The following is a 25,293-nucleotide window of genomic DNA, read 5'->3' as shown; positions in this document are numbered from 1 at the left end:
TGGCTAGGGAGCGGAGCCAACACCAGAGCTCTCATCTCTGCCTTCTGGGCCAGGGCTGCCCTCCACCCAGCCTCCCCAGGAGAGGATAACCTTACGGTTGCTGCAGGACCAGGGGCCTCCCTTACAGGTACTCCTATGGCATGTGGTGAAGATGCAAAGAATTCGTGTAAAGCACTTTGCACAGTGCTTGTCCTGTGGTAAATGCCCAATAAATGACAGCTGCCCACAAACAAAGTCACCTGCCCTCATGCCACCCCCAGCTCCTGGGAAAAAGCAAGCGTAGGACCCCTTTCAGCCCCCATATCATGTGACCTGCGCATAGTGCGTGATACTGTCTAAAGCAGCAATTTTCAGTTGGTGCACCGCAAGAATTTTTGAAACATGCAATACCTGACTATTTAGTCAGAGACACTGACCTCTTTTCCCTTAGATGGTCAAATAAAAAAAATGACAACAGCTAACACAACAATAGCCATCTGGTGTAAATGAATCAAAATTATACCTTTTTTTTTTTTTTTGGTCAGATCGACAAAAAATGTATTTTTTGGTGTGCCCCAGAATTTTAGTAATTAGTTTATGTGTGCCATGAGATGAGAAAGGTTGGAAATTGCTGGTCTAGAGGAATGAGGTTGGCTGGTCCCCCACTCCCATTCCATCCCACAGGATGTTTCGCCGCCTTTCCCCCCTGCCTTCGGTGTGGTTTGTTCTCTGAGGCTCTTCATAATTTTGCTGACCATTTGCAATCCCACCCTGGAGTTTCCAGGCCCTATTCCTGGCTCCCCCTTACCCCCACTAGAAAATACCTTAACCCTTTCATGCTCTACTCCTTGGACAGGACTTCAGAAGCCAGGCAGTGGAGCAGAAAGAGGTGAGAAGTTATGGGCCTCATGCAGAACAGGCAGTTCTTCAGCAAGGCATCCCAGGAAAGAAAACCCAAGTGGCTTCCTGTGCAGGACTTTTATTGTGGGGCTGGACATATACTTGCTGATTGATCATGAATCGGGCATTCTCCCTTATACACAGATACCTTTTATTGAGCTCCTACTGTGTGCCTAGTCTTGTTTTAGGTACTCTACAAATCTTCTGTCCTGTTCTCATTGCAGGGTAGTTAGCATTTCCCCCATTTTAGAGAGAAATGCAGTGGCAGAGCTGGACTCCTGCCTATAGAGCCCTGTGCCTTTCCTTGGGCAGGGAAGAACTGCCACAGCCAGCCTTAGCTAGACTGTCTCTGTCCCTCCTTCCCCGCCTCCACATCTCCCAGGCTAGGGACCTGGGAGCTTCTGCCAGAGGTCCCTCCAGCTGCCCTTGCTGTCCTGTGCTTCAGGAGTTCACCATGTGGGGCAGGAAGGTGACCTGAATCCCATGGGGACTCTGTGACCTGTAAGGGCTCTCTCATTCCATTGAGTGGCTGAGGTCACCCATGCTAAGTAATTGATTTTTTTTCTTTTTGGCAATGAAACCATTTAGTTAATTATTATTGTAATGTGATTGCTAACAGGATAGCCCCAAGGCTTTCAGAGCCCTGTCTTCATTTAATTATGAATCTAATAAGATTGGCTATTTGGTTTCCTAAGTCACAACATTTTTAAAAAAACTTTTTGTTTTGAAATAAATATAGACTCACAGATGTTGCAGAAATCCTAGGTACTTTACAGGCTTCCCCCCCCAATCCTACCACCATTCTCTGTAGAGTAGGTGGCATCATTCCCAATTTAGGGAGCTGACAGATCACCTCTACCACCACACATTGCCCAGCTAACACCAGTGGCAGTATCTCATGTAACTATAGTGCATTATCAGACCCAGGACACTGATATTGGCATGACTCAGTTGGCTATACTACAGGCCAAAGTGATTAATTTTTATTATATGAAGGTGGAGAGTGCTATGAAGCAAGCATGCCAGCTGGTGTGTAGGAAGAGGCAGTGGTTGGACAGTAGTCCCCGAGAAGCCCCACCCTTGGGCCGGAACTCTTGGCATTCCCACCTCCAACCAAAAAGCAAGAATGAACTGTTCTCATATTAAGGCATAGTCCTGAAAACTTCTGTGCAAATTCAGCTCTTTGGGACAAATCACACCATCTTTTAGGTGTCCTAAATTCTATTCTGTTTAAGAGGCATGTAATAAATCTTTTTGCAAAGCAGAGCGCCCTTTTAAAGAATAATAATAATTCTCCCTTTTTTTACATATATTTTTATAACTTGGGGCTTCTTCTAAGTTTGCTGGAAAGAGGGAAGATCTGGAGCTTAGAGATTGGGCATCAACCCCAGTAGGAGCAGAACTACTCCACCCAAGAACTGTAAAAGACCTGAGCCCTGGCCAGTGTGGCTCAGTTAGAGCATCAACCCATGCACCAAAGGGTCATGGGTTCGATTCCTGATCAAGGGCACGTATTTGGGTTGCAGGTTCAGCCCCAGTCAGGGCACATGCGGGAAGCAACCAATCGATGTGTCTCTCTCACATTGATGTTTCTCTCTCTCTCTTCCTCTCTCTCTCTCCCTGTCCTTCCCTCCCTTCCACTCTCTGAAAATCAATGGAAAAAAATACCCTGGGGTTAGGATTAACAAAACAAAACAAAGAGCTGCGACTTAACCCTTTTTGCATGCCAATTAAGTTAGCTTTCCCCGGTTTCCTGAATGCCAACAGAAAACCAGAGACTCCTGGGTCAGAGACAAAAAACTATTACAGCACAGCTAGCAGTGTGAAGATCAGCACATTTGCATCAGTTCCCATTGCCTCCAAGTCCCATTACCTCCAGTTCTCATTGTCCCCAAGTCCAAGGAGCCCAGATGAATACCTGCACATTTAGTGGATTACCTTACCGGAGAAGTACCCAGATCTTAGGGAGCTTACATCTCTTGTAACAGAATAAGCAAACCTACCCCTTTTGCTCTGGAAAAAGACACTATCTCAGTCTCTCAAGGCAAAGTGCAAACTTACTGTGAACTCCAGAGCAGGACACTGCCTCTGTCTTCTAAGGCTGTTTTCTATACAAACACCTTTGAAAAGATAATCCAGAACAAAAGGCAGCTAGCGCTCTTTTGGCAAGACCTACAGAAATGAAGGGAGCCAGGGAGAATTATCTCACAGCAAGTGTATTTTGTGCTTTCTGGGGTCTCCTGCTTTGTGGGTAGAAATGAAGTTCTTTAGGACACGGCTAGGCATCGTGGGGTCAGCAGCCTCTCAGAGTAGCCTGTTGTTTACATAGAACTTTCTGCCTTGTTTTAAAAGACTATTGTGGAAAATCCATCTCCTGTTGCCCATCCTGGGATTGGAGTAGATTTCCTGTGTATCCTGAGTTTGCCAGCCCAAGGAGGCTCCCTGGGAGGAAATGGTCGTTACAGAGTGAACTAAAAGTGTGTGGCTGCTGATGTAAAAAGCAAACAACTGTGACCAGGGACCGAGGGACTTCAGAGGCCAGGCAGTGGAGCAGAAAGAGGTGAACTCACTCTGTAAAAGCTGTGCGAGGCTTCCTCCCACTCACATGCCATCTGGGTCCCTGTGCTGGCTGGCGCTGGCCCTCTGAGCTTCCAGAAAGCCCCTTCACCGTAATAGCTGAGTCAGTCCCACCCATAGGTATATGTATTCCTGGGTCGATGAGTCATGGAGAAACTAGATAGCTTAGGAAGAAAGGTAATCCTCCAACCATAATTGAGGTAGGTGCCGCCAGCCTGCAGGCAGCCTCGTGACCTTACCAGCTTGGAGGCATGTATTTTTAGACATCGATGTGCTTGGTTTGTACCAGCTCACCAGTTTACATACCAGCCCCTTCATGAAAGGGCAGTTTGGAGCCACAGTGCAGGAGGGTGCTGGGGGAATTGTAAGCAGGGTCTCCAGGGCCTTCCTCTCCCTGCCCCCTGGAGCCCTGTGCAGCAGATCCGGTGTTTGTTCTAGTGCAGAAGGAAACGGGGAAGGGACGTATTTAGCTAGAGCTGGTCCACAGCGTGGGGGAGAGCTGGCCCTCTCCCTGGGCTGTAGGTGTCCCTGCGAGTCTCCACCAGGCACCCCCTGAGGAAGCTCCCCTTCCCTGAACAGCCTCGGAAGTGCTGAGGGAGGCAGCTGGCAGCTACTGCTGCCCCCAAGGGAGAGGGCCTGAGAGGTCTCTGAGCCCCGTTGATGACCTCGGATGCCAGGAAAAGACAAACCTACGCGATGGAGAAGGAAAAATAGGGTCTGCTGGTAATACCAGGGTTTAGAAAAGATTGACAAGATTATAGGCCTGGGAGGCACCATGTGCTGTGTTCAAAGCAGCTTCCTCAAACCTCCTCTGGAAGTGCTGGGTCTTCTCTTGCGGTAATTACTGCCCCCACCCCCAAAATCATTCTCTTGCTCTGTAATCTGGGGCGGGCGGTTCTCAGGCCTGCCGTCGCAGCCGGCCTAGAGCGCTACGTGGAAGCGTGTCCATTCCTGCCCAAGGTATTTACTGAGCACTTACTTTGTGCCGGGCCCAGCCGTAGGCACTGATGATGTAGCTGAGAATAGGTTAGGCTGGGTCCCTGTTCCCAGTAAGTTCACCTTCCAGTGTGGGAGTCAGCAAACAAGTAAAATCTGACCGTGATAAGTTCCAGAACACAAAATAACCAGGTCAAGTGGCAGGTAACTGGGCTCAGGGCATCTGAGATTGCGTGGTCAATAAAGGCCGTTTTGCAGACGTGACACCTGAACTGAGCCAGGCATGGGCCTGAGTGTGACTGAGGGTGTTTGTTTGAAGAACAGCAATAAGCAGTGAAGTGGGGTGGGGGGGGGAACACTGCCCAGGAACAAGAGGGCTTCACGCGTGTGTGTAAGCTGTGGGGCTCTGGCCCCATCACCCCGCCTCTGGGGTCATTCTCCTCATCTGTCAAATGGGTTAATCATGGTTTAGGATGACTTTCCAAGCAGTTCAAACAAGTACAGCGCTGCGTGAGCCGCGCAGTGAGAGGCCTGCTGCGAGCCTGCCTGTCGTTCACAGTGGCTTTGCGGCGGGACACAAATGTGGGGTTTCCTCTCTCCGCCTTCTCTGCCGCGCCGATTCAGCTTTTCCCCCGCGTTTCAGCCCCGCTTGCACTGCTTGCTTCTTCTTTGCCTGTGGCTGCTTGCAGAGCAGCAAGGAGCTTGTTTCTTCTTTTCTTTTCTTTTTTTTTTTAAAGGGAGAGACTCCACAGTGCTCGAGTTCGGGGTTTATTTTTTATTTTTTTGAAAAACATGTCTTTATTGATTTCAGAGAGAGGAAGGGAGAGGGAGAGAGAGAGAGAAACATCAATGGAGAGAGTCACTGATCCGCTGCCTCGTGCACGCCCCCGACTGGGGATCGAGCCCGCAACCCGGGCATGTGCCCCAACCAGGAATCGAACCGGGATCTCCTGGATCCTAGGTCAGTGCTCAACCGCTGAGCCACGCCGGCTGGGCAAGCTTGTTTCTGAAGAGTTGATGATTCAGATGGCTGATCTGGGCTGTGCAGCCCTGCCCTGTCACCTTGATAACAGGGCCACCAGCATCTCGGCTCTCAGCTCTGAGCTGCCAGGCCTCACGGGAAATAATGAGCTTTGCAGGAGGCAACCACTGAAGGATGCCTTTACTTTTGGAAGTAAGAGGGGATTGGGCCCCTAGCCCTTCCCCTGTGTCACTCCATGTTTCAAGACCAGGGAAAGAGTCAGGTCACTTCATTACAACTTGCCCTGTGCCTTCCTTACCCAGGGAAAATTCCAAAAGGGAATTAACCTCCTAAACATGCACCTAAATCCTCAGCCCTGAATGGAGTGTATTTTGGGGTATCTTCCCCAAGAGTCTCTGATCTAAGCAGGAACGCATCTCTTTTCACGGTCTCATTAGCCCATTTAATTTAACATGCAGAGAAACGCGCCCTGGACTGGGTTCTAGTGTACTGGGTTCTGGTGTAACTCTTGCTAATTGCTGTGGCACAAAATTGAGCAAGGTAACTTAGAGCAACCAGAGATCTCTTGCGTGTTGGCAAAATCACCAGATTCCAGTGATTTCAGGTCTCTGTGACATTGCTTATCTCTCCCTCAATCCCTCTCTCCCCCTTAAAGAAATCGCTTCTTTACATGATACCCAAACATCCTTTTACTCTGTGCTTAGAGAGGATACTCTGCTATGCCCCAGGAGTGGTGCTGTCAGTAAATTCATACTTACATGGTAGATGACTGCCAGGTTGGTTACCCGAGCCCAGGTGTGGTAGAGGTGAGCAAGGGGCAGCTGGGGAGGGCAGGAAGAAAGTGCTGGACCTCTGCACTGCGAGAAGCCTGGTTGCGGAGGCCGAGTTGAGCTTTCAGTGTGGCCGCCACAGAGGGCCACTCTGTGCAGGAGTGAGGGACTTCCCTAAGGGGTTAGGATTTGACCTGTGTGCACTGAGGTCTCTGAAAGGTTCTAGGCTGAGGGGCCACATGACTGGATTTCTGTTTTGAAAGGACCCCTCAGCCCACGCATGTCAGACACACTAGAGGGGCAAGGGGGGGAAGCGTGGAGCAGGAATACCAGCTGGAGGCGAGTGAGGTCCCGCAAGAGATGAGGGAGGCTTGGTTGAGGCTGGGCAGGGGAGTGGAGAGGAGTAGGTTTGAGATCTATTTTAGAGGGACAGCCAAGAGGCCTTGCTGACTGATGGGTTGGGGCTGGGGGTGAGGGAGAGGGAGAGGGAGAGGTCAAGAATGAGCATGCCCAGGTTCTGTGGAGGGTGGCCATGACCCAGACAGCAGACCAGCATTCCCCAGCTCCCCTCCCCCAGCCCCCACCTGGGGGTGAAGGCACCCGTGAGGCTGAAAGAAAATAACTTCCCCCCTCCTCCCTGAGATAGCTGAAGCCTTTGGCTCATATGAAAGGTGCTTTGTGATGGGGAGTCCCTGCCACCCGCCTCCCTCTCCAGGAGCTGCCAGGCACTGGACATTCTGGTTTCTGGGTCCAGGTTTCAGTTGGGGGTAGGAGAGGGTAGCAGTGGGTGGTGGAGGGGGAGGGAGAACACTCGGGTCCATTGAGAGGGAGCTCACCCCCCTCCCCTTCTTAGGAGGTGAGGGGCATGGTGGTAGGTCTCCGCAGTATCCCTGGCCTTACCCTTCCATTGCTTGTCAAGCTCACCCCAACTGGGCCTAAGGACAGAGCCCCAAGCCAGAGCTCTTCCCTGGCAGGAATGGAGCTGACCCTTGGAGATGCCCCAGGCCCATGTGAACTGATGCACCATTCATCCCGAGCAGTCCCATTGCTCTCAGCCCTGAAAATACCTCCCCCTTCACCTCAGTTCCAAGGACTGATGTCCACTGAAGAGGCCCCAGATGCCAGGCTGCCTGGCCTCCAGACCACAGTGGGCCTGAGGGACTGGCACAGCCTGAACATGGAGTCTGTTCCCCTGAATGCCCTTTCAGAAGGCAGGGGAGGAAGCCAGTGGGGTGGGTGGGGGTTGGCTGGCAGCATCAGCCCCTTTCTACCCTTCAGGGGCAGGGTGTGAGGGAACCAGGGCTACACTTCTGGTTCCCCCAGGACAGAGCACAAGGGACCAGCTGGATTTCACCTCAGTGAGAACAGATAGGGGCAGATGTCAGAGAATGTCCGAAGTTGCATTGCCAAGGAAGTTGCATGACTCCTCAGCTCTACTGGCCCCAGAGCGTGGTGGCTGCGAAAGGTCTGAACCTGGCTTTGGTCTCAAACAGATCTGGGTTCACACTGGGTCTTCTACTTGGTGCTAGTTGCCTGACTTGAAGCTCTGTGTCTTCTGTGCTGCATTTCAGCACCAGAGGCCTTAGAGCCAGGCAACCTTGAGTCACATCCTTACTCAGCCTCTCCATAGCTGGGTGACCTTGGGCCAGCCTTACTCAGCATTTCTGCATCTCCCTCATGGTTCTCATCTGTGAAATATCCCCAGGGCTGTTGAGAGCACCAAATGAAATGTAACCTATAAAGCATTCAGTAAGCCCTCAGTACATGGTGAGGATTTGGTGATTATTAGTGTTGAATGAACTCAAAGAAATCAATGATAAAGACTTAGTCAAGGGTCTTAGAGTTTACAAATTGGGAACAAACCTAGGCAAAACCCCAGAAGTGTTCCAAAGAAGGAAGAAAAGGTATGAGTTCTTACTGTAAAAAGGGCCTTCTTGAGACTAATCAGTCCTGCATTCTTATACCTAGGACTGGTCCACGACAGTTATCAGTCGGATGTCAGGGGTCTTGATGACAGATGCCAGGTGGTCTAGAGGGTTGGTATCAGGAGGACTGGTTACATCCGGTGGTCTGGAAAGTGGATTCAGATGGTCTGAATATGTGAGTCCTTCAGGGAGGTAATAGAGGGTTATCTGGAGGTCTGGTGTGTGTCCAGATGTATATCCAGACGTTGACACAGGATTGGAAAGTTCAAAAAGTTTAACTCCCCAAGCTAATGAGAACAAGAATGGAGTTTCTCCTCATCCCTCAACCTTCACAACATCTATAATTTTAGCAGCTTGATTAAAACAACTCCATTTTACACTTTCCCTATCTTCACTCTTTCCTCGTTGGTATTAGGCTCATCACAAAATGGTGAGCTTTCTCTCTGGGATCCTTTCCACGAGTGAGGTCTCATTTCAAGATTTGCAGCCCTGGCCGGGTGGCTCAGCTTGTTGGAGCAGCATCCTGCAGACCAAAAAGGTTGCAGGTTTGATTCCCAGTCAGAGCACATACACAGGATGCAGGTTGGATCCCCGCTCTGGGCTTGTACAGGAGGCAACCAATTTCTGTTTCTTTCTCACAGTAATGTTCCTCTCTTTCTCCCTTCCTCTCTCTCTCTAAAATCAATAAACATATGCTCTGGTGGAGATTTTTAAAAAATGTAGTTCACATATCAGTAGCTTGAGCGTCGTCTGAGAGCTTGTGGGAAAGACAGAGTCTTGGCCCACCCCAGACCCACACAGTCACAGAGTGCAGTTTCACGATATGCACAGGTGGTTTGTTTGCACAGGAAAGTTTGAGACCCACTGCTCTGTCCATCTACATAATATAAACCACTAAATCCATATTGGTGAATTGATTCCTGACCTCAGTAGAGGTGCATGGGGAGATGAAGCTTCATGCAAGTAACTTGGTGAGAGCTGATCTGTTGGCCTCACAACCCAACACATCCCTGAGTTGCCTGCCTGTTTCTGGCACCCTGTGGGATGGGGGCGAAAGTCACAGCACAACCCTCTAGCTCCCATCACCAGCCTAACCAGGAGGCTGCTCGGGACACCAGCCACACTCCCTCATCAGCTATAAGTCAGAAATTCTTTCTCCCCTCCCTTCCAAGATGGGGTGAAGTTTGGGGCCAAGGTGATTGCTAAGGTTTTTAATTTCAGAAACCTCTCTGATTGGAGATGGGAGAGATTGGCCTATGAACTCTCTGTGGTTTTGAAGACAGCATGGCACGTGTCCAGTTATTGTACTGTTAGGAGGGGAAAAGGCTTGGGTCTCTTTTAAAGAGTCACTGGCAAAAGATTAAAACAAGGAAATAAATAGATTTTAAAGGAATATTTTTTGCCCTTTGGTTTAAAGCAATTACAGACCTAAGCTTTGAAGTGAGGGAGCCAGAGGAGGAGAGTTGAGAGCTGGGGACTCACAATTTGGTGCCTTCTCTCATGGGCAAGGTTTTCACCTTGGCTTCTTGTTTCTGACCTGAAAGATGAATATACAACTTTAATAGTGATCATTGGTGAAGATGGCTTAAGTAAGACTTGCTCCTGGAAGAGAGAAAATGGAATAGCTGTTAGCACATGAGCAGAGTGGCCCAGAGATAACTTCCTGTTGAATTGGTTATAAGGGAAAATTTTCAAACAGCTTTCTGAGGAACTGTGTTCAAGACTTGGAACTTTTAACGGTTGTAAATGAGAGTTTTCTGCCTAAGCATTATAACTGCTGTTTATTAAGTACCCACGTTTGCCAGGTAATGTACAAAGGGTTTCATGTGCTTACATTACATCAAATAATGACAGCAACCCCACTTTACAGAGGAAGACTCACAAGTTAGAAGGGGTCCATGACTTGCCCAGGGCCACCCAGCTAATAAGAAACAGAGCTGGAATTCAAACCCTGGTCCTAACACTTCTAAGCCCAAGCTCTAGGCCACTGTTTTCTATGTCCTAGACGTGCTTGCTGCAGAGTGAGATTGACCAAAGATGTACTGCCTGGAGATTAACAGTTTTAAGTTTTGATGTAAAATGGTAGGCACGCCACCTACAACAGGGTGTTTACATTTCTTTAAACTTTGCTTCAAGTTTTGTATCATGCTTTCTTTATTTGTATCAGTTAAAGGTTGATCAATGTTGTCTTTTTTTTTTTTTTTAAGTGTCCCGTTTCTACAGTAAAGGTCTAGCTTATATCAGTTCCTGGTGCCTTTCACTTAACCTACCTAACTTCAACCGGCCACCTAGTGGTGGGTGCTGGAATTGTAGGCATAGTGCCCAGAAGGAAATAATTGACTTGCTGGCTTTGTAAACACAAACCTATAAAGTAACCATGTACTGACAGTCATCACAAATAGTGTTTACTAAGCCACAGTTCAACAAGGAGCTAAAAATGAGGAAGAAAGAAGTCCCTTTACCTTTATTTTTCTATATGATCCTTAGATCAGGAAGGGGCACCAAATAGAACCTTAGGAAACAGTGCGTGGTATTACATGTTCCTTCCTAAAACTTGGTGAGAGAAATTCTGAGCCTACTTTGGTATCCCCAGTTTCTTTTGCCATGTCTGACAGTTCTTCTTCCAACACTGGGATGGTCTCCTGTGCACTGTAATAGATTTCCATTTGTTCATTCAGATTCCCCCGTAAGGACAGGTCATAGCCTCTTTCTGAGCCTGAGTTTCCCCATGTATGAAGTACAGGGATTGGTCTTGATACTGTCTAGGTTTTCTCATGGTCCCAACAGTTTGTGACCTAATAGATTTTAAGACCAAAGGAATAAATATCTAATGATAAAACATCATGACATCATGCAAAATGGAAAACATTTTAGGGGAACAGAGGGTCTTCTAGACCCACCTCCAATCCCACCGCATTGGCAGAATGTGGTTGCCTCTGTATAAGGCCAGCTTTGTGCCCTTCCCCTCCACACCCTCCATTTCCTTTGGAAAGTGTAGAAAGCCCCCTTGTCTTGAACGCTTCCCTGCAAACAGCTCCTGCTGAAAGACTGCACACACAGACAAGACTTTGACCTTCACCTTTGCCCCCTGACTTACTTGGTAAAAAAGAGTTATTATCCTCCCCTCTCTAGATTTTTTGGGGGAAATCTAGCTAGGGTTAGCAAGAATTAAATGAAAATATAAATAGAAATGTAGTCTATAAATAACACTGCCCCAAATCTGGAGGCATGAATACCAGAGGGGCAGCAGATGGTCACAAATCATGATGGCCAGGACAGCGAGTGGGCCTTGCTCAGTTGCTTTGGTGTCTCTTGGGTGGGATACTTCAAGGTTGCTGATGGGGCCTGCAGAAACCCTCTCGCTTTCTTGGCCCTAGAAGCACTCTACTTGGTCGCCACCCATGTGCCTATCTTCTGCTAAACCTTCTTTGTGAACAGACACATGCAGTGGAACAAAGGAATGCTGCCTGGGATCAGACCTTGCTTTTAGTCCCAGCAGTGTGTGATGTGGGGAAATTCAGAATATATCTCTGAGCTTCCATTTCTTCTTTTGTGGCCATGGGAATTTTGAAAACTGGAGTTTCTGAAGATCAGGAACCACGCTGTATTTTATCTTGGTTAACTGGGTGGCATCTAGGGCCAGATTGCCTGAGTTCTAATCCCCATATTGTACCCTACTAGCTGTTTGGCCTTGGGAAAGTTACTTAACCTCTCTGTACTTCCACTTCCTTGTCAAATGGGAAGAATATTAGTATCTACTTTATTGAGCGGTTGTGAGTATTAAGTGAATTAATATTTACAAATGTAAAGTGCTTAAGCCAGTGCCTGGCACACAGTAAACATATATAAATATTTATTAAATAAAGAAGTCCATATATCCCCATTGCCTAGAGTATCAACTGGCACATAGCAGCTGCTCAGCAAATGTGTTGAATGAATGACTGAATGGCTGCCTTGCAGTCTGCGAAGGTCATTCAGTAAAATTGTGTGAGTTCTTTCTTAACGCCCAAATGCTATACAAAAAAAAAGTGGGATCATTATTCTTACGTACCTGGGTGACAGCTTGGCAGGGGTTAAGGTAGACGCCCTGACTGTCCTCCTTCATCGTCTCTGCCTGGTACACACTGCATTTTGTTTGCTTGGGAGAAATGCATGGGCTGGGACATCTTGGTGGATAGAGTGCCTTTTCTGATGCAATGTTCTGCAGCAGTGCCAGGCTCTCTGTCTAGCCTAGTACCCTCGTCCCTTCTAGCATTAGGCCCACCTTTTGGGTGGCACTGACATAGTTCTCAAGCAGAGCAAACTCTTAAGCACGATTAAGTATGTAGCATTTACTACATGTAAATTTTTAAACATAAATGAAAGAAAATGAAAAAAAAAAAAAAAAAGCCACGCCTCCCAGAAAAGCAACCTGAAATCAACAAAGGAGAAAATAAAGAGCACTGAATCAGGAGTCCGGTGCTGAATCTAGCCCCAGGCCTGCCTCAGCTTAGAAGTGTGATAAGGGTCCATCCATCAGCTCCCTGAGCCTCTCCAGATCTGTCAGGTGAGTTAGATTAGCTCAGTACTTCTCAGCCCCAAAGGTACATGACAGTCACTCGGGGGCATTATTAAAAATGCAGACTTTCGCTGTGGCTGGTGTAGCTCAGTTGGTTGGGTGTCATCCTGTGCACTGGGAGGCTGCCGGTTCGATTCCCAGTCAAGGGTGCACGCCTGGGTTGTGAGCTTGATCCCTGGGGGTGTGCAGGAGATAGCCGATAGATGCTGTGTTCTCACATCGACGTTTCTCTCTCTCTCTCTCCCTTCCTCTCTCTCTAAAAATCAATAAACTATTCTTCCTTTTTTTTTTTTTTAAAGTAGGCTGTCCTCCTGTCCCCATCCCCTTAAGTCTAATATTCAGGGAATCTGGGTAGATATTAGGAATCTTCACTTGCAACCAACACCCCAGATATCTCTGATTCAGGTAATGCAGGGTCTCTCACTCTTATGAGCAGTGCTGGGCCCTGTATCAGTGACCTATTGCTGCGTAACAAATCACAATTTAGGAGCTGAAAACAACAATAAACATTTATAACCTCACACAGTTTCTATGGGTTAATTCAAGAATGGCTTGACTGCATGGTTTTGATTTAGGAGGTTGCAGTCAAGAACCTTCCCCCGCCCCTAGCCCACCTCCTGATCCCTGAGGAAGGACTTCAAAGGAGTCTGAAGGTGCTATGTGCCCTCAGGTTAAAATTGTGGTCCTCAGCCTTGTAGGTCAGGAACTTAGGTGTGTATTTCTGAACACAACCTTGATGGCTCTGCTTTACTCTGTGTGGCCCATGTGATCGAAACCCAGTTACCCATTCAGTCTTCCCTAGCACCACTCATAGCTCACACCCTGTAACCTCCCAACACCCCCCCCCCCACACACACACACATACTCACTCTCCAGCCACACTGACCTTACTGCAGCTTATCAGATGTGTCTCACCTCTTTTATCTCTGGACCTTTGCTCCGCCTCTTCCCTCTGCCTGGAACATTTTTCCCACTTCCCTTTGCCTGGTTCATTCCTACCTGTCCTCCTGCTCCCTGCCCCCACTGTGGGCCATGCCATAGGAGAGGCTGCCGGGAAGCTCTGCCCAGCATCCCACAGTCCCCTTTCCTGAGGGCAGCCTCCCCAGGCAGGGAAGGAGCTGGGGCTGCACTGGCTGAATAGGGCCCTTCATTCCCGGGCTCCCACAGGGAGGGTGCTCAGCCACTGCCCACCACACCAGCCATGCCCGCCACACCCACACCCACACCAAGTGGGGACAGCCTGACCCTGATGCCAGCTCTGAGTTAACCACACTCTCTGGCCCCACTCTGTCTGGGTCCTGGAGGGCGAGTCCATCCCTGCCACAGCCCACTCTGAGCCAACCACTCAGCATGTGGTGTGTGTGTGTGTTGTGTGTGTGGGGGGGGGTTAAATGAAGGAAACAGCCTACAGTGAGAACGTGTCAACACACACACTCACACTTTTTACCTATTCAGCAAATGTTGACCAGGGCCACTGTGTGCCAGTCCTTGTGCTGGGCCCTGAGCATACAATAGTAAATGAGACATATAAGATATAAGACCTCATGTAAAGAGGTAAGATTATCACAAATCATGGTGAATTCTAGGAGGGAAACAATCAAGGCCTGGCAGAGAGGGAGGAGAGGCCTCCCTTACTCGGAGTGGTCTGCTAGGCCTCCCCATGAGCTGGTGACCTGAAGGATGGAAGGTGTTAGCTGTGTAAAAGGCAGCAGGAACTATGTCCTGGGAGAGAGGACAGCGCACATAGGCCCCAAGGTGGGAGAGAACTGGCTGTGTTTGTGACGCTGATGGAAGCCCAGCATGATTGAAGGCTGGCCTGATGAGAGGAGGCCAGGGATAGGGAGGGTGAGCCAGACCCTGCAGGGCCTTGCAGGCCACAAGAAGTTTAGGTTTTATTTGCAGTGCACTGGGAAGTCATGGAAAGGTGTCAGCAAAGATTTCATTTTAAGAAATTATTCTGGCTGCCCGGTGGAAAATGGACTGGGAGTGGGGTGAGGGAAGGGTTGAGAATCAGACAGACAAAAAGTCCCCATACGGCTCACATGGGCTGTGGGCCTCCCCCTTCCCTATAACAGCAGGCATCTTACGTTGAACCCCTCCTGTGTGCCTAGCACTGTGTGCTGTGCTTGTCTCACGTTTTGTTTCTAATCCATATTGCATCCCTATAATCCTATTGGCACAGGAGAAGATATGCTCAGGAAGGTTCATGTACCCAGGACACAGGGTTTTAAAAGCCGGGGGCCTCTCCACTCTGCAGCTCCCCCTCTGTTCCCACTGCCAGCAGCTGAATTTTAATTTTTTTTTTTTTAACCTTCCCACTGGATCAAGAATAGACAGGCTCAGCTCAAAGGTGAAATCAGACAGTGTGACCATGGCTATGAAGGCCAGCGCCCTTAGCCTTTGCCACTTGTTCCCACCATTAGTGCACATGTGACATGGGTTTACCAAGCACCTTCCAAGGTGTGCTCAGCCCTGTCCAAACCCAGCTCTGAATGAGACCAGAGCCTGTGCCCTAAGGAACACCAGCGGCACCCAAGTGGTATTTGTCCCCAGCTTCGCCACTTAAGTACTGTTATACTTGATCACAAAGCTTCTCCCTTCCCTGGGGCTAAGGGCCAATCCAGAGATCAATTACAGTGCCCTGCCTGCCTCCTAGAGTCGGGCTTGGTCAGCCCACACCCCATGCCAACGCATTCAGTGCCATTGTGGCCAACATCCTTCTCTGATTTGGTGCTTGTTGGGAACCCTTGGATGCCGGCTACCTTATAGGTGATTTATTAGACCTGGGCCACTCTTATCTGGCAGCCCATAATCCGAAGTTGATCTTACAATGAACAAAATCCCTCCAGTCTGTGTTGGGGCTAAAGACCAACCCCAGGCATTCTCTAGAACAAGCAAGAAGGAGTTGACAGATTCAGGGATTTTGTGTCTGTTCACGTTCTTCTTCCCGAAGCCATCCCTAGGGTAAGCATTTACCCCTTGTATACAACAACTAATAAATCGAAAGTGTATTCACATTTCACAGTTAAAAGAGATCTCACTCCAGGGAACCAGACTCACATGCACTTAAATTTGCTACAACTTGAATCAAATTATAAAACATGAGTTTTAAATAAGCCTGGAGAAAGTAAAAGTATTAGCACTGAAATCAATAAATGTGTTAGTTCCCCTTCTGCAGTAGATATCACCCAGTCCGTCTAGAGCTCTAACATCCAGACCAACGCAGAAGTGCTAGCAAACCTGTCATCTGGGCCTTAGCAGTGAAGGCCTTCTGTGTGCAGGCGATGCTCCATTTCTTGGTCTGGATGCTGATTACGTAGGTGGCTTCAGTTCGTGACAGTACATTGAGTTATACACGTGCACGTGCACTTTTCCACACGAATACTTATACTGCACACACACAAAAAATTTTAATAAAAGAAAGAAATTGTTTTGGTCCCATAGTTCTATAAGACTGCTCAAAAAACCTTCAGTTCCATTTGGTTCAGTACAGATGGATTAACCTTTGAGGTGCCGGAGCTAGGTGCTTTATCTCTGGAAGACACCCATAAATCCCACTAGACCCCCACTGAGGATAGGGGAATGATGGATTCTGTTCCCTTAAGGCTGGTTCTGGGACTAAGTATGGGAACCTCCAAACCAGAATTTAGGAGACCATCTTCCCCTCTTAGACACGTGCTAATTCTTACTGTAAGCCTGCTGTGGCTACAAGAGGGATAAGGTTTTGATCTATGGCAAAACCCCAGTGGATTTTTGCAATGTGTGGGAGAGGGGCGGAGGGTGCTGCCTGGGGAGACTCACCTGGGTGCGTCCTCCTAGTGTGCCCCAAGGTGGGCAGACGGGGTGAGTAATCGCTGCCTCCCCATTGTGTTATGTTCTCTGCTCTTTGAATTGGGCCAGTGGAGGAGGAACATCCCTCAGGAGAAATGGGATCCGTGTGGTAGTTGTGGTGTGTTTAGGGGGCTGGGGTTTGAATCAGAAAAGGTTGCTGAGGCTGAGGGGAGTTAGTATTTGGCTTTGACTGGGGAAGCCAGGTGGACACGTGGGTGCCTGGGAAACACCGTAGTGCGTGGAGTTCGCATGGCCAGCGAGGAGATGGGCAGGGCCAGGTGGTACCCCACCTACTTGACCTGGAAGTGTCAGCTTATAAACGATCCCATTTGTTCAACATTTATTAGGGGCTGGGATCTGTGTTGACTACTTTTATACACTAGTCCATGACGCCTCATAGTAATCCTTTGAGTTAGGCATGACTATGCCCATGTTGCCGTTTGAGGACACTGAAGTTCAGACAGGTTGTGACTTGTCCCATATCACACAACAGCAAACTGCCAGAGCCAGATATACTAGTCAGGAGCCTCCTGGAGACAAGGATGAGACTCATCTCTACCTGGTATAAGAGAAAAGGGGGAGATTTATTGGCTTTCATACTGAAAACTTCAGGGGCAACGGTTTCAGGCATGGCTGGATCAGGGAGACCAAATCATATGTCTCTCAGCTCTCAACTCTTTTCTTCTGTTGACTTCATTCTTAGACAGGCTTTCCCCAGTGGTAACAGAGATATGCAAAGAGGGATTTAGGATGGGAAAACTGCCTTTGGGTGGGGAGGGGTTTGGATAGGCAGGCCCAAGGACACTTAGAAGAAAACCAACCTCCTTTTTGTGGCTTACAAGACTCCTACATGCCTCTCTTCCATCTCCTGACTGCTCTGCGGTGCCTTTGCTGGGGAGCTTTCTTGGCCCAGAGTTTTGCATGACTGGTTCTTTGTCCTCCTCAAAGTCTCCACTGACATCAGAGAGCTTCCCTGACCACTAACCAAAGTCTTCCACTCCCCAGGCACACCCTGAGCATTACCCCGTTTTATTCTCTCTTTTAATTTATAGTTTTTATTTTATATGCTTACCGTATGTTCTTTTAATTTTTCAATTATAGTCAACATACAATAGTATATTAGTTTCAGGTTCACCACATAGTGATTAGACATTTATATAACTTATGAAGTGATCACCCCGATAAGTCTAGTACCCATATGACACCCTGCGTACAATATTATTTACCCTATCCCGTGTGCTGTACTTTACATCTCCATGACTATTTTTATAACTGGCAATTTGTACATCTTACTCTTTCCCCCTTTTCCACCCATCCCCCCAGCCCACCTCCCATCTAGTGTTTTATTCTCTTTATAGAGGTGGGAGGAGACATACATGTGTGACCAAACTACTTAGATATGAAATAGTATACTGTGTCTTTTCCATGCACACCTCTTCCCCACTTAGAAAGTAAACACCTTGAGAGCAGTGCCCCCGTCTGGCTCATGTACTGCCGTGGTCCCGGCACCTGGAGCAGGCCCTCCATCAAGACAGTGATGGATGGATGGATGGATGGATGGATGGATGGATGGATGGATGGGGGGTTGGTGGCATTCCAGGTGGCAAAAGAAGCAAGGAAGAGGGAGTTGTATGAAGATGTGTACGTTTAGACATAGACACTGTAGATCTTGAAGAGGAGAGGCTGCCAAGAATGGATGAGCCAGGACGGACAGAAGAGACCAGCCCTCCCCTAGTACCCCATGTAGCCAGTGCTCTCATCACCCCTGTACAGCAGGCACTGCCCATTTGTAAGAACACACACCTAGTCATGGAGGTTGCTACAGGCCCTTCACAGCTGGGGTGGGGTGGGGTTCCTGGTGCTGTGTCCGGTGTTTCTGTTCGTCTTGGGCCCCTGTTCCCCTGCTTCTGCTCAAGGAACCCAGAGGATACCACATTTCACAAGGAGGACCCCGGAGGCTGTGGTGGGCTTAGGGGTTTAACTGCTCTCGGAAGCTCCTGTCTTCTTTATTCATTTTACTCCATCAATGAGAAGGAGCTATGCCCTCATCTTTCACCTTCTTGAAATTATTCATTTTCTAGAAGGAAATGCCAACTGCTAAGACCCATCAGGTACCACTAGATGCTTCATGAAGTGCCTAGTATTTGGGGAGAGAGGGAGAAACACCTCTGCCACCCAAGCATGTGAACTTTCCTGAGTCAGTGCCCGCCTGTGTCCTGGCCCCGAGTGGACACTCGTGGTGAGGTCAGACCAGATTGGGGGATGGGGCAAAGATCAACCTCCCCCAGGTGACACCCTCCCACCTGTGAGAGTGAGCATCCCCTGGTCCTGCTAGGCTGGCACCTGCCCAGTCAGGGTGGGAGAAGGGGGCGTCGAGATTTACTGTTTCAGGAGCTCTTTCTCCCCTAAGCCCACTAGACCCTGGGTCACCTCTCCTTTCCGGCTTTGTTGGTCCATTCATCCTATCACTCTCATTCACTCATTCATGCCCATCCATTTGTTCAATCAATCAATCAGTCAATCAGTCATTCATTCACTTGTATATGATAGGCAGAGGCCCGGGAGGGCTGCCATACTCCACGTGCCATGGCATATCCCACCCTCCGTGGTTATTGCTGCTTAATTCTCAGTCAGCCCCCAATGTGGCTGTTCCCCAGACCCCAGCACAGCGCCTGGCACGGAGGAGATGTTAACAGTGTTCCCACCACACACACACTAAAATCCCAAATCTTCCCCTTGCTCTCAAGGTGAGATCGGAGCCCAAAGAACTCTTTGAATTCACACCATCTTTCTCCTCCTCGCTGTCCGAGCTCCAAAAGCCCAGGCTAACATGCTGCCGCAGCCACGTAACAGCTGTGTGAGTTTGGACAAGTTCTTCAGCCTCTGGGCCACCATCTCCTCCTGGGCAAAGTGGTGATAATAAAAGTACTTGCGTCAGCCCTGGCCGGTATGGCTCAGTTGGTTGGGCGTCCTCTTGTGCACCAAAAGGTTGCCTGTTCAATTCCCGGTCAGGGCACATGCTGGAGCTGTGGGCTCCATCCCCAGTAGGGGGCGTGCAGGAGGCAGCTGATCGATGCTGGGCTCTCACATTGATGTTTCTCTCTCCTTCTCTCTTGATTCTCTCTCTAAAAATCAATTTCAAAAATCTTTAAAAAAGAAATGTAAATAAAAATAAAAGTACTTGGTTCTGGTCTTTGTGAGGATTAAAGAGTGAACCCGATGAAAAGCTCCTAGCATGTGCCTGGCACAGAGTCAGCGCTTAGTTACTTTTACCACTTGTCTCCCTCTCCCTCTGCTCCTCAGTTCCATCACCCCCACTAAGTAAATCTTAGGACCTCCTGAGGAGCAGCCGTGGAGCCCTGGCCCTTCAGTCTCCGGATGAGAATGCAGAGGGCCCAGTGCAGGAGGGACCTGCTTCAAGGTCACACAGCCAGCCAGTGGCCCAGGCAGGACTTTAGCTCAGGACTCTGGCCAAGGCCCCTGCTCCTTCTGCGGGTCCCACCTTCTCAGCCCAGCCCAGAGTGGCAGGAAGAGGGACCTCCACTCACATGCTCGGACCCTGTCGGGCTTGGCAGCTTTCTTCTCCGCTCTCAGGAATGAGTTAACTCCTGAGGTCTGTTTCATGCCCCATGTGTAATCTTCCTTACGATGCTTATCATATTTCTAGGGCAGCATCTGCCTGGCTTTGAAGACTCGGGCAGGAGCCTGGCCTACCATAAACGGGCTGAATTACATTTACAAGCGGCCTTTAATGCCCTGTGGTCTCAGCTTCCTTAATGGGGATTTTCCTCCCCCTTTCTTTCTCTCTGCCTTTTAATACGGTCACTGGTTTGGCTTTCAGAGTGCGGTTTGGATTCCTATCAGAGAAGTCGAGGCCGTAGAATCCCTTCCAGATCTTCCCTCCCTCTTCTCCTCCAACCTCCGCTGCGTGTGCCAAAGCCCCAAGAAAAGAAAACTGTTGCTCCTGTCAGGATTTCAGCAGGAAAGAGAGAAGCCCTGTTGGGATTTTATCCACTGGGAAATGGCTGGTACAGAAATTCTCCTGACTCCGCACCTGAGCAACAGACCCGCGGGCCTCTTGGGGGCTGGAAGGGGCCCAGCCAGAGGCTCAGGGAGCTCGAGGGGCAAGGTGGGGGACCCATGCCAGCGTAGGTGAGGAGCCCTCCCACCTATCTCATGACCTCACCTGCCTCCATCCCTCCCCTTTCAGAACCAGCTGCACCTTTTGGAGACCTCAATTATTCTTTTTTTTTTTTTTTCATTTTCACTTAAAGTTTTTAACAAGAGTTGTATATAAGATTACTTTATTCCTTCATCTCCTCAGTTGTTTCTTTTTGTATTTGCCCCTTGGCGAGATCTGGCTTTACGTTCCAGGATCTTTAGTCTGGTGATAACCGCCGTGCTGCGGGGAACGTCCACATGAAGAGTTGTGCCATTAGCCTGCTCCCGGGCGCTCATTCAGTGTGGATGACATACTTCTTCCTGTAACCCTGAACCACTTTGCCCATTGCTGCCCTTTGTAATGTCCTCGCACAACCTAAACTCCACCATCCTTTCGGATGGGCACGGGTCGAACATTGTACTATCTCAGTTCTTTGGAAAGAGGAGGAGACATAACCTTCCTGCGAATGTGGGAAGGTGCATTGAAATACCTTTATGGTTCTTGCTCCGGTGAGAAGTCACAAAGGGATTGAATTTCATTTTGACCACTGGTGGTGCTTCAGCGATCACAATTGTTCTTGAACTATTGTTTTTTGCTAGTTCTGTCTTTGCAAAGGGATCAGGTCCTATGTGGTCTATAGATCTAGATCTAAATCTAGATCTATAATCTTGAGATTTCAAACTCAGTCAGACGTTTGGCCAGCCTTGAGTTGGGGTCTGGGAAGGGGACTTTGTCTCCCCATCCCCCTTCTTTCCTTTTTCTCCTTCCACAGGATGAGAAAGGGCTAGAGTGCGATTTTTGGAGAATGGTTAAGTCACGTTTTATCTTTTTTCAGAAGGAGCGCATGGCAGTGCCAGCTCTGTGGTCCCGGGCCCTCCTGTGGTCTCTCCTTTGGTTTCCTCTGCTTCTCAGATGACACCTTCGATTCTTGTGAGATGCTTCTTGACTGTTGGTGTCACTGGGCCTGGCCGACCTCCAGCTCCTGATGGATAACTGGCTCAGGTCGAAGGCTCAGAAACCCAGCCCAAGGCTGTCTGTCATTTTGTCAGTCCTGAGAGCGGGTCTCCTCACGCCATGTGTTTATGTTTACATGCCGTCACCATGGCTGCACACATATGCTCCTGCAACATGCAGGCAATAAAGTGACAGGCAACCAAAAAAGGGTAGGAGGCAAAGAGGCCAGGAATACCAAATCTGTGACATCTTCCCCCGAGAAAAATCGGCCATCTCCAGTGTCTTGATAAATCACATTTTATCTCCTTTCGAAAGGAGCACATGGCGGAGCCTATTTATCTTGATGACATTGTCCAGTCTGCACAGTGTCATCCCTTTGGTGGGGAGATGGCCCCTTTGCCCGGCCTCAGAGAGAAAAGGAGGAAGGAGAGCTTGAGGGAGAGTCTAGGAGAGGAACACACATACCAGAAGTACCTAGTGGGCGCCTGCTGAATGCAAAGCCCGTGCTGAGTGGAGTGTATGGTGCTCCAGAGGAAGGAGCGGCAGACCATGGCCTCCAGCTCATACTGTGTGTGGAGAGGTGAGAGACACAAATGGGAAACAAGTCACACAAGATGTAATGTGTTAGATGTTCCCCTGGAGCAGGGCTGGTGACCAGTACCTGTGGTGATGGGAATTCAGGATGACTGTCACAGCTGCTGTCAGTGCCCCCCAGGTCCCCTTACCATTCACCTCCGCCTGCCAGAAGCTGCTCGTGGGAGCAACTAGGGGCTTTGTTCTAGCCACAGGGGGCACACTCAGCTAGAAGTGCCAGGGCGTTAATGCTCTCCAAAGCTCAATGACAAGCGGGGGTGGGGGGGGGGGATAGATACCCAAGCCTCCTCGCCCTTGATTGGGATGCCTCTGAGTTGTCTGCATTATACCCCGAGTTCCCCAGCAGAACTGCGCTCTCGAGACCCACAGTGATTAACTGGTTCTGTAATACTTGCTCCCCTTCCCTGCCCTCCTCCCCTATCCCCCCACTGGCACTTCCCAGGATCACCTCCCAAATAAACGACGTACTCTCGACTCCTTGTCTCTGGGTCTGCCTCCAGGGAAACAACCTGGGGAAGAAATGCCTTTCTTTGTACCTCGGTTGGACTTGGACAGAGGAAGCTTAAGTGGATTAACATGTGATCTACATATTTGTTCACAGTCAATGGTCATTATCTCAATTAGGGCTCCTTTAATGCCAGTGATGAAAATCCATCTCCAACTAGTTCAGATAAAAAATGGTTATTGTTTTATACAAGTAAAAGTACCAGATAAACTCTGGGTACAGGAACAGCTATATCTAGGGGCTGAAATGATGTCAAAGGAATGTGCCCTTCACTATCTCTTTGTTCAGCTTTTCAATCATTCAAGAAACATTTATTGAGCACCTACCTTATGCCAGACACAAATCCTTTCTCTCAGTTAATTTCCTTCTCAGGCAAGAATAAAGATGACCACTAGAAGCTCCAGGTTTTTGTCCTGCCAGCTTAGCAACTGGGAGAACGAGGGCGCCAGCAGAAGTCTCAGGGCTGATCATCATTGGCCCAGACCAAGTTTCCCGCCCACCTCTGAGCCTCTGGTTTTCTAGGCAGGGTCACATGCCTAACCTTGTTGGGAAGGTGGGGGGCATCTGAACCACAAGGATTAGGAATGGAGGAGGGAGGGTCTCCAGAGGGAAATCGGATGGACTTAGACAACAGGTGCCTGTTATAACTGTGGTGTGAGCACTTCGCAGTGTACCAGGCTCTGTGGGCCTGAAGATGAGTCAGACAGGCCCCTGGTGGAAGGGGCCTCACAAATAGCTGTAACACACAGCAGAATGTTGGAAATGCCTTAGGAATGGACAAAGTGTGTGGATGCCTTGGAAAGATGGAGATTACGCCCAGCTCAGTCAATCAAGGAAGGCCTCTGAAAAGGGGGCATTGGCCCTAGACGTTGATGGTCTTTGGGCTCAGAAATGTCAGCTGTTTTAGGCCTTGAACATCAGACCAAAGAGTTCATGTTCAGAATGTAATGACTGTGAAAGGGCTGTGCATTGACCTATTTGTTACTGAATTCGGCCAGCTCAGAGGAGTCTGCTGGGAAGGTTTGAGGGGCTGGCATTGCCTGTAAGCCTTGTCCATACCTGTAAGAGTGTATATCAGCACAGCTGTGCAGTGGCTCAGATGGCTGGAGGCTTGTGTCAGAGAAGTTGGGGAACAGTCAGGCTGTGGAGGCCAGGTCCCCTTGGCACTGGCCTGTGCCCGCCCTGGAAATCGCCACCCACCTAAACTAAGAATAGGAATTCCTGCCTGGCTGTCAGGAACTAATGCCAATTTCTCAAGGAGGGATGGGCCTGAAAACAAAACACAGCTTGTGGGCTGGGCCATCCTTTGTATTTATTTGCAAGGTCACTTGGGAGCCGCACCCAAGTCTGGGCATTGATTCGACCATTAGGCCAAGACACAGTGACCTGGACAAGATGGCAGCCTCTAGGGCTCCTCACCTACCTGAGAGGTCCTGGGCTCTTAGCCTTGGGTGCCTCCTACCCCCTGAAAGAGGTGACTACTCGCTTGTTGCCTTGACAACAAACAGAGGTGGTGGCCAGCTAAGATGCTCAGAAGCCAAGGGAGAGGGGACTAAGAGGACAAGGGTCGCAGGTTCCTGTGGCAGCTTTACCTGGAATCACCTGGCTCATGAGCCTTTCTTTTTCAGGCAAAATACTTTTCCGGAGAAGCCACATCCGGGATGTAGCTGTGAGGAGGCTGAAGCCCATCGACGAGTACTGCCGGGTAAGGCTGTCTGGGGGCTTGGGGTGGCCCTCCCTGTCCATCTGTGAAGGAAGGCTGTCTCTACGAACCCTCTGCTGTGGTTTAGCGGAAGCATCCTGGGGCCCGATGTTTCCTGACCAGAGGGATGGGTATGGGTGTCCCTTGGGGAGGAGCCATCCCATGACTGGGCCACCCTCTAGGGCAGGGGTGGGGAACCTTTTTTCTGCCCAAGAAATCATTTGGTCTGGCCCTGCCAAGGCAACCACAGGCAGGACTTGAAATTCAATAAATTCAATTAAATGTTTGACTAAATATAGCAGGCTAATTTTTAAGTTGATAATTTTGTATGGCAGGGCCAGACCAAATGATTTCAAGGGCCATATACAGCCCACAGGCTGAACATTCCCCTCCCCTGCTCTAGGGCAAGAGGGCCTTGGGCTCACAGCTGAGTCTCTGTTCCTTGGGGGACATGTCCATGTTTACAAAAAGCTATTTGAAATCACTTCCACTGGTTTGGGGGCTCAGTTAAGGGGCTTTCTACTGAAGAGATTCTGTATGTGGTATTTTGCTGGATGTAGGAGAACTATTGCTTTGAGTTCCTATTGGGACATTGTTGGAATCAGTTCTGAGCTCTAGAGCATTCGAAATGCATATTTGTTTATTCACAGAGGTCTTGATAGTTATAGATGTTCGTGGACACATCTTTATAGATACAAGTGCGTGCGCACACACACACACATACACACAGCACGTGCATTAAAACAGCCAATGCCAGAGCAGCTGGGAGCCTGACAGCCACGTGGACAAGCAGAGCCTATTTGTCTTTCTACTTTGATTAGGGCCTAGGACCTCTGCAGGGAGCATAAGAGGTCTCTGGATGGTTTGAACTCCTCACTAGCTTCACAAACTTGAGCAAGTTACTTGGCTTCCCGGAGC

General features: G+C 49.1%; 1 protein-coding gene and 1 pseudogene across 2 annotated transcripts in view; one reads left to right on the top strand and one right to left on the bottom strand.

The window, feature by feature from the left end:
- SH3PXD2A (SH3 and PX domains 2A) overlaps positions 1 to 25,293 on the top strand; it is a 205,676-nt gene that overhangs the window by 71,125 nt on the left and 109,258 nt on the right. For both annotated transcript variants that reach the window (XM_016219894.2, XM_016219893.2), the window contains exon 4: positions 24,302 to 24,378. In XM_016219894.2, coding sequence (XP_016075380.2) covers positions 24,302 to 24,378 — 77 coding nt within the window. The remainder of the gene's footprint in view (positions 1 to 24,301; positions 24,379 to 25,293) is intronic.
- On the bottom strand, positions 20,763 to 21,159 carry LOC107542569 (large ribosomal subunit protein uL24 pseudogene; annotated as a pseudogene).

This window comes from Miniopterus natalensis, chromosome 14 (genome assembly GCF_054644295.1).
Source record: "Miniopterus natalensis isolate mMinNat1 chromosome 14, mMinNat1.hap1, whole genome shotgun sequence".
Taxonomy (NCBI): domain Eukaryota; kingdom Metazoa; phylum Chordata; class Mammalia; order Chiroptera; family Miniopteridae; genus Miniopterus; species Miniopterus natalensis.
The sequence above is the reverse complement of the archived record's forward strand: the minus strand, read 5'-3'. Positions and strand labels throughout refer to the sequence as shown.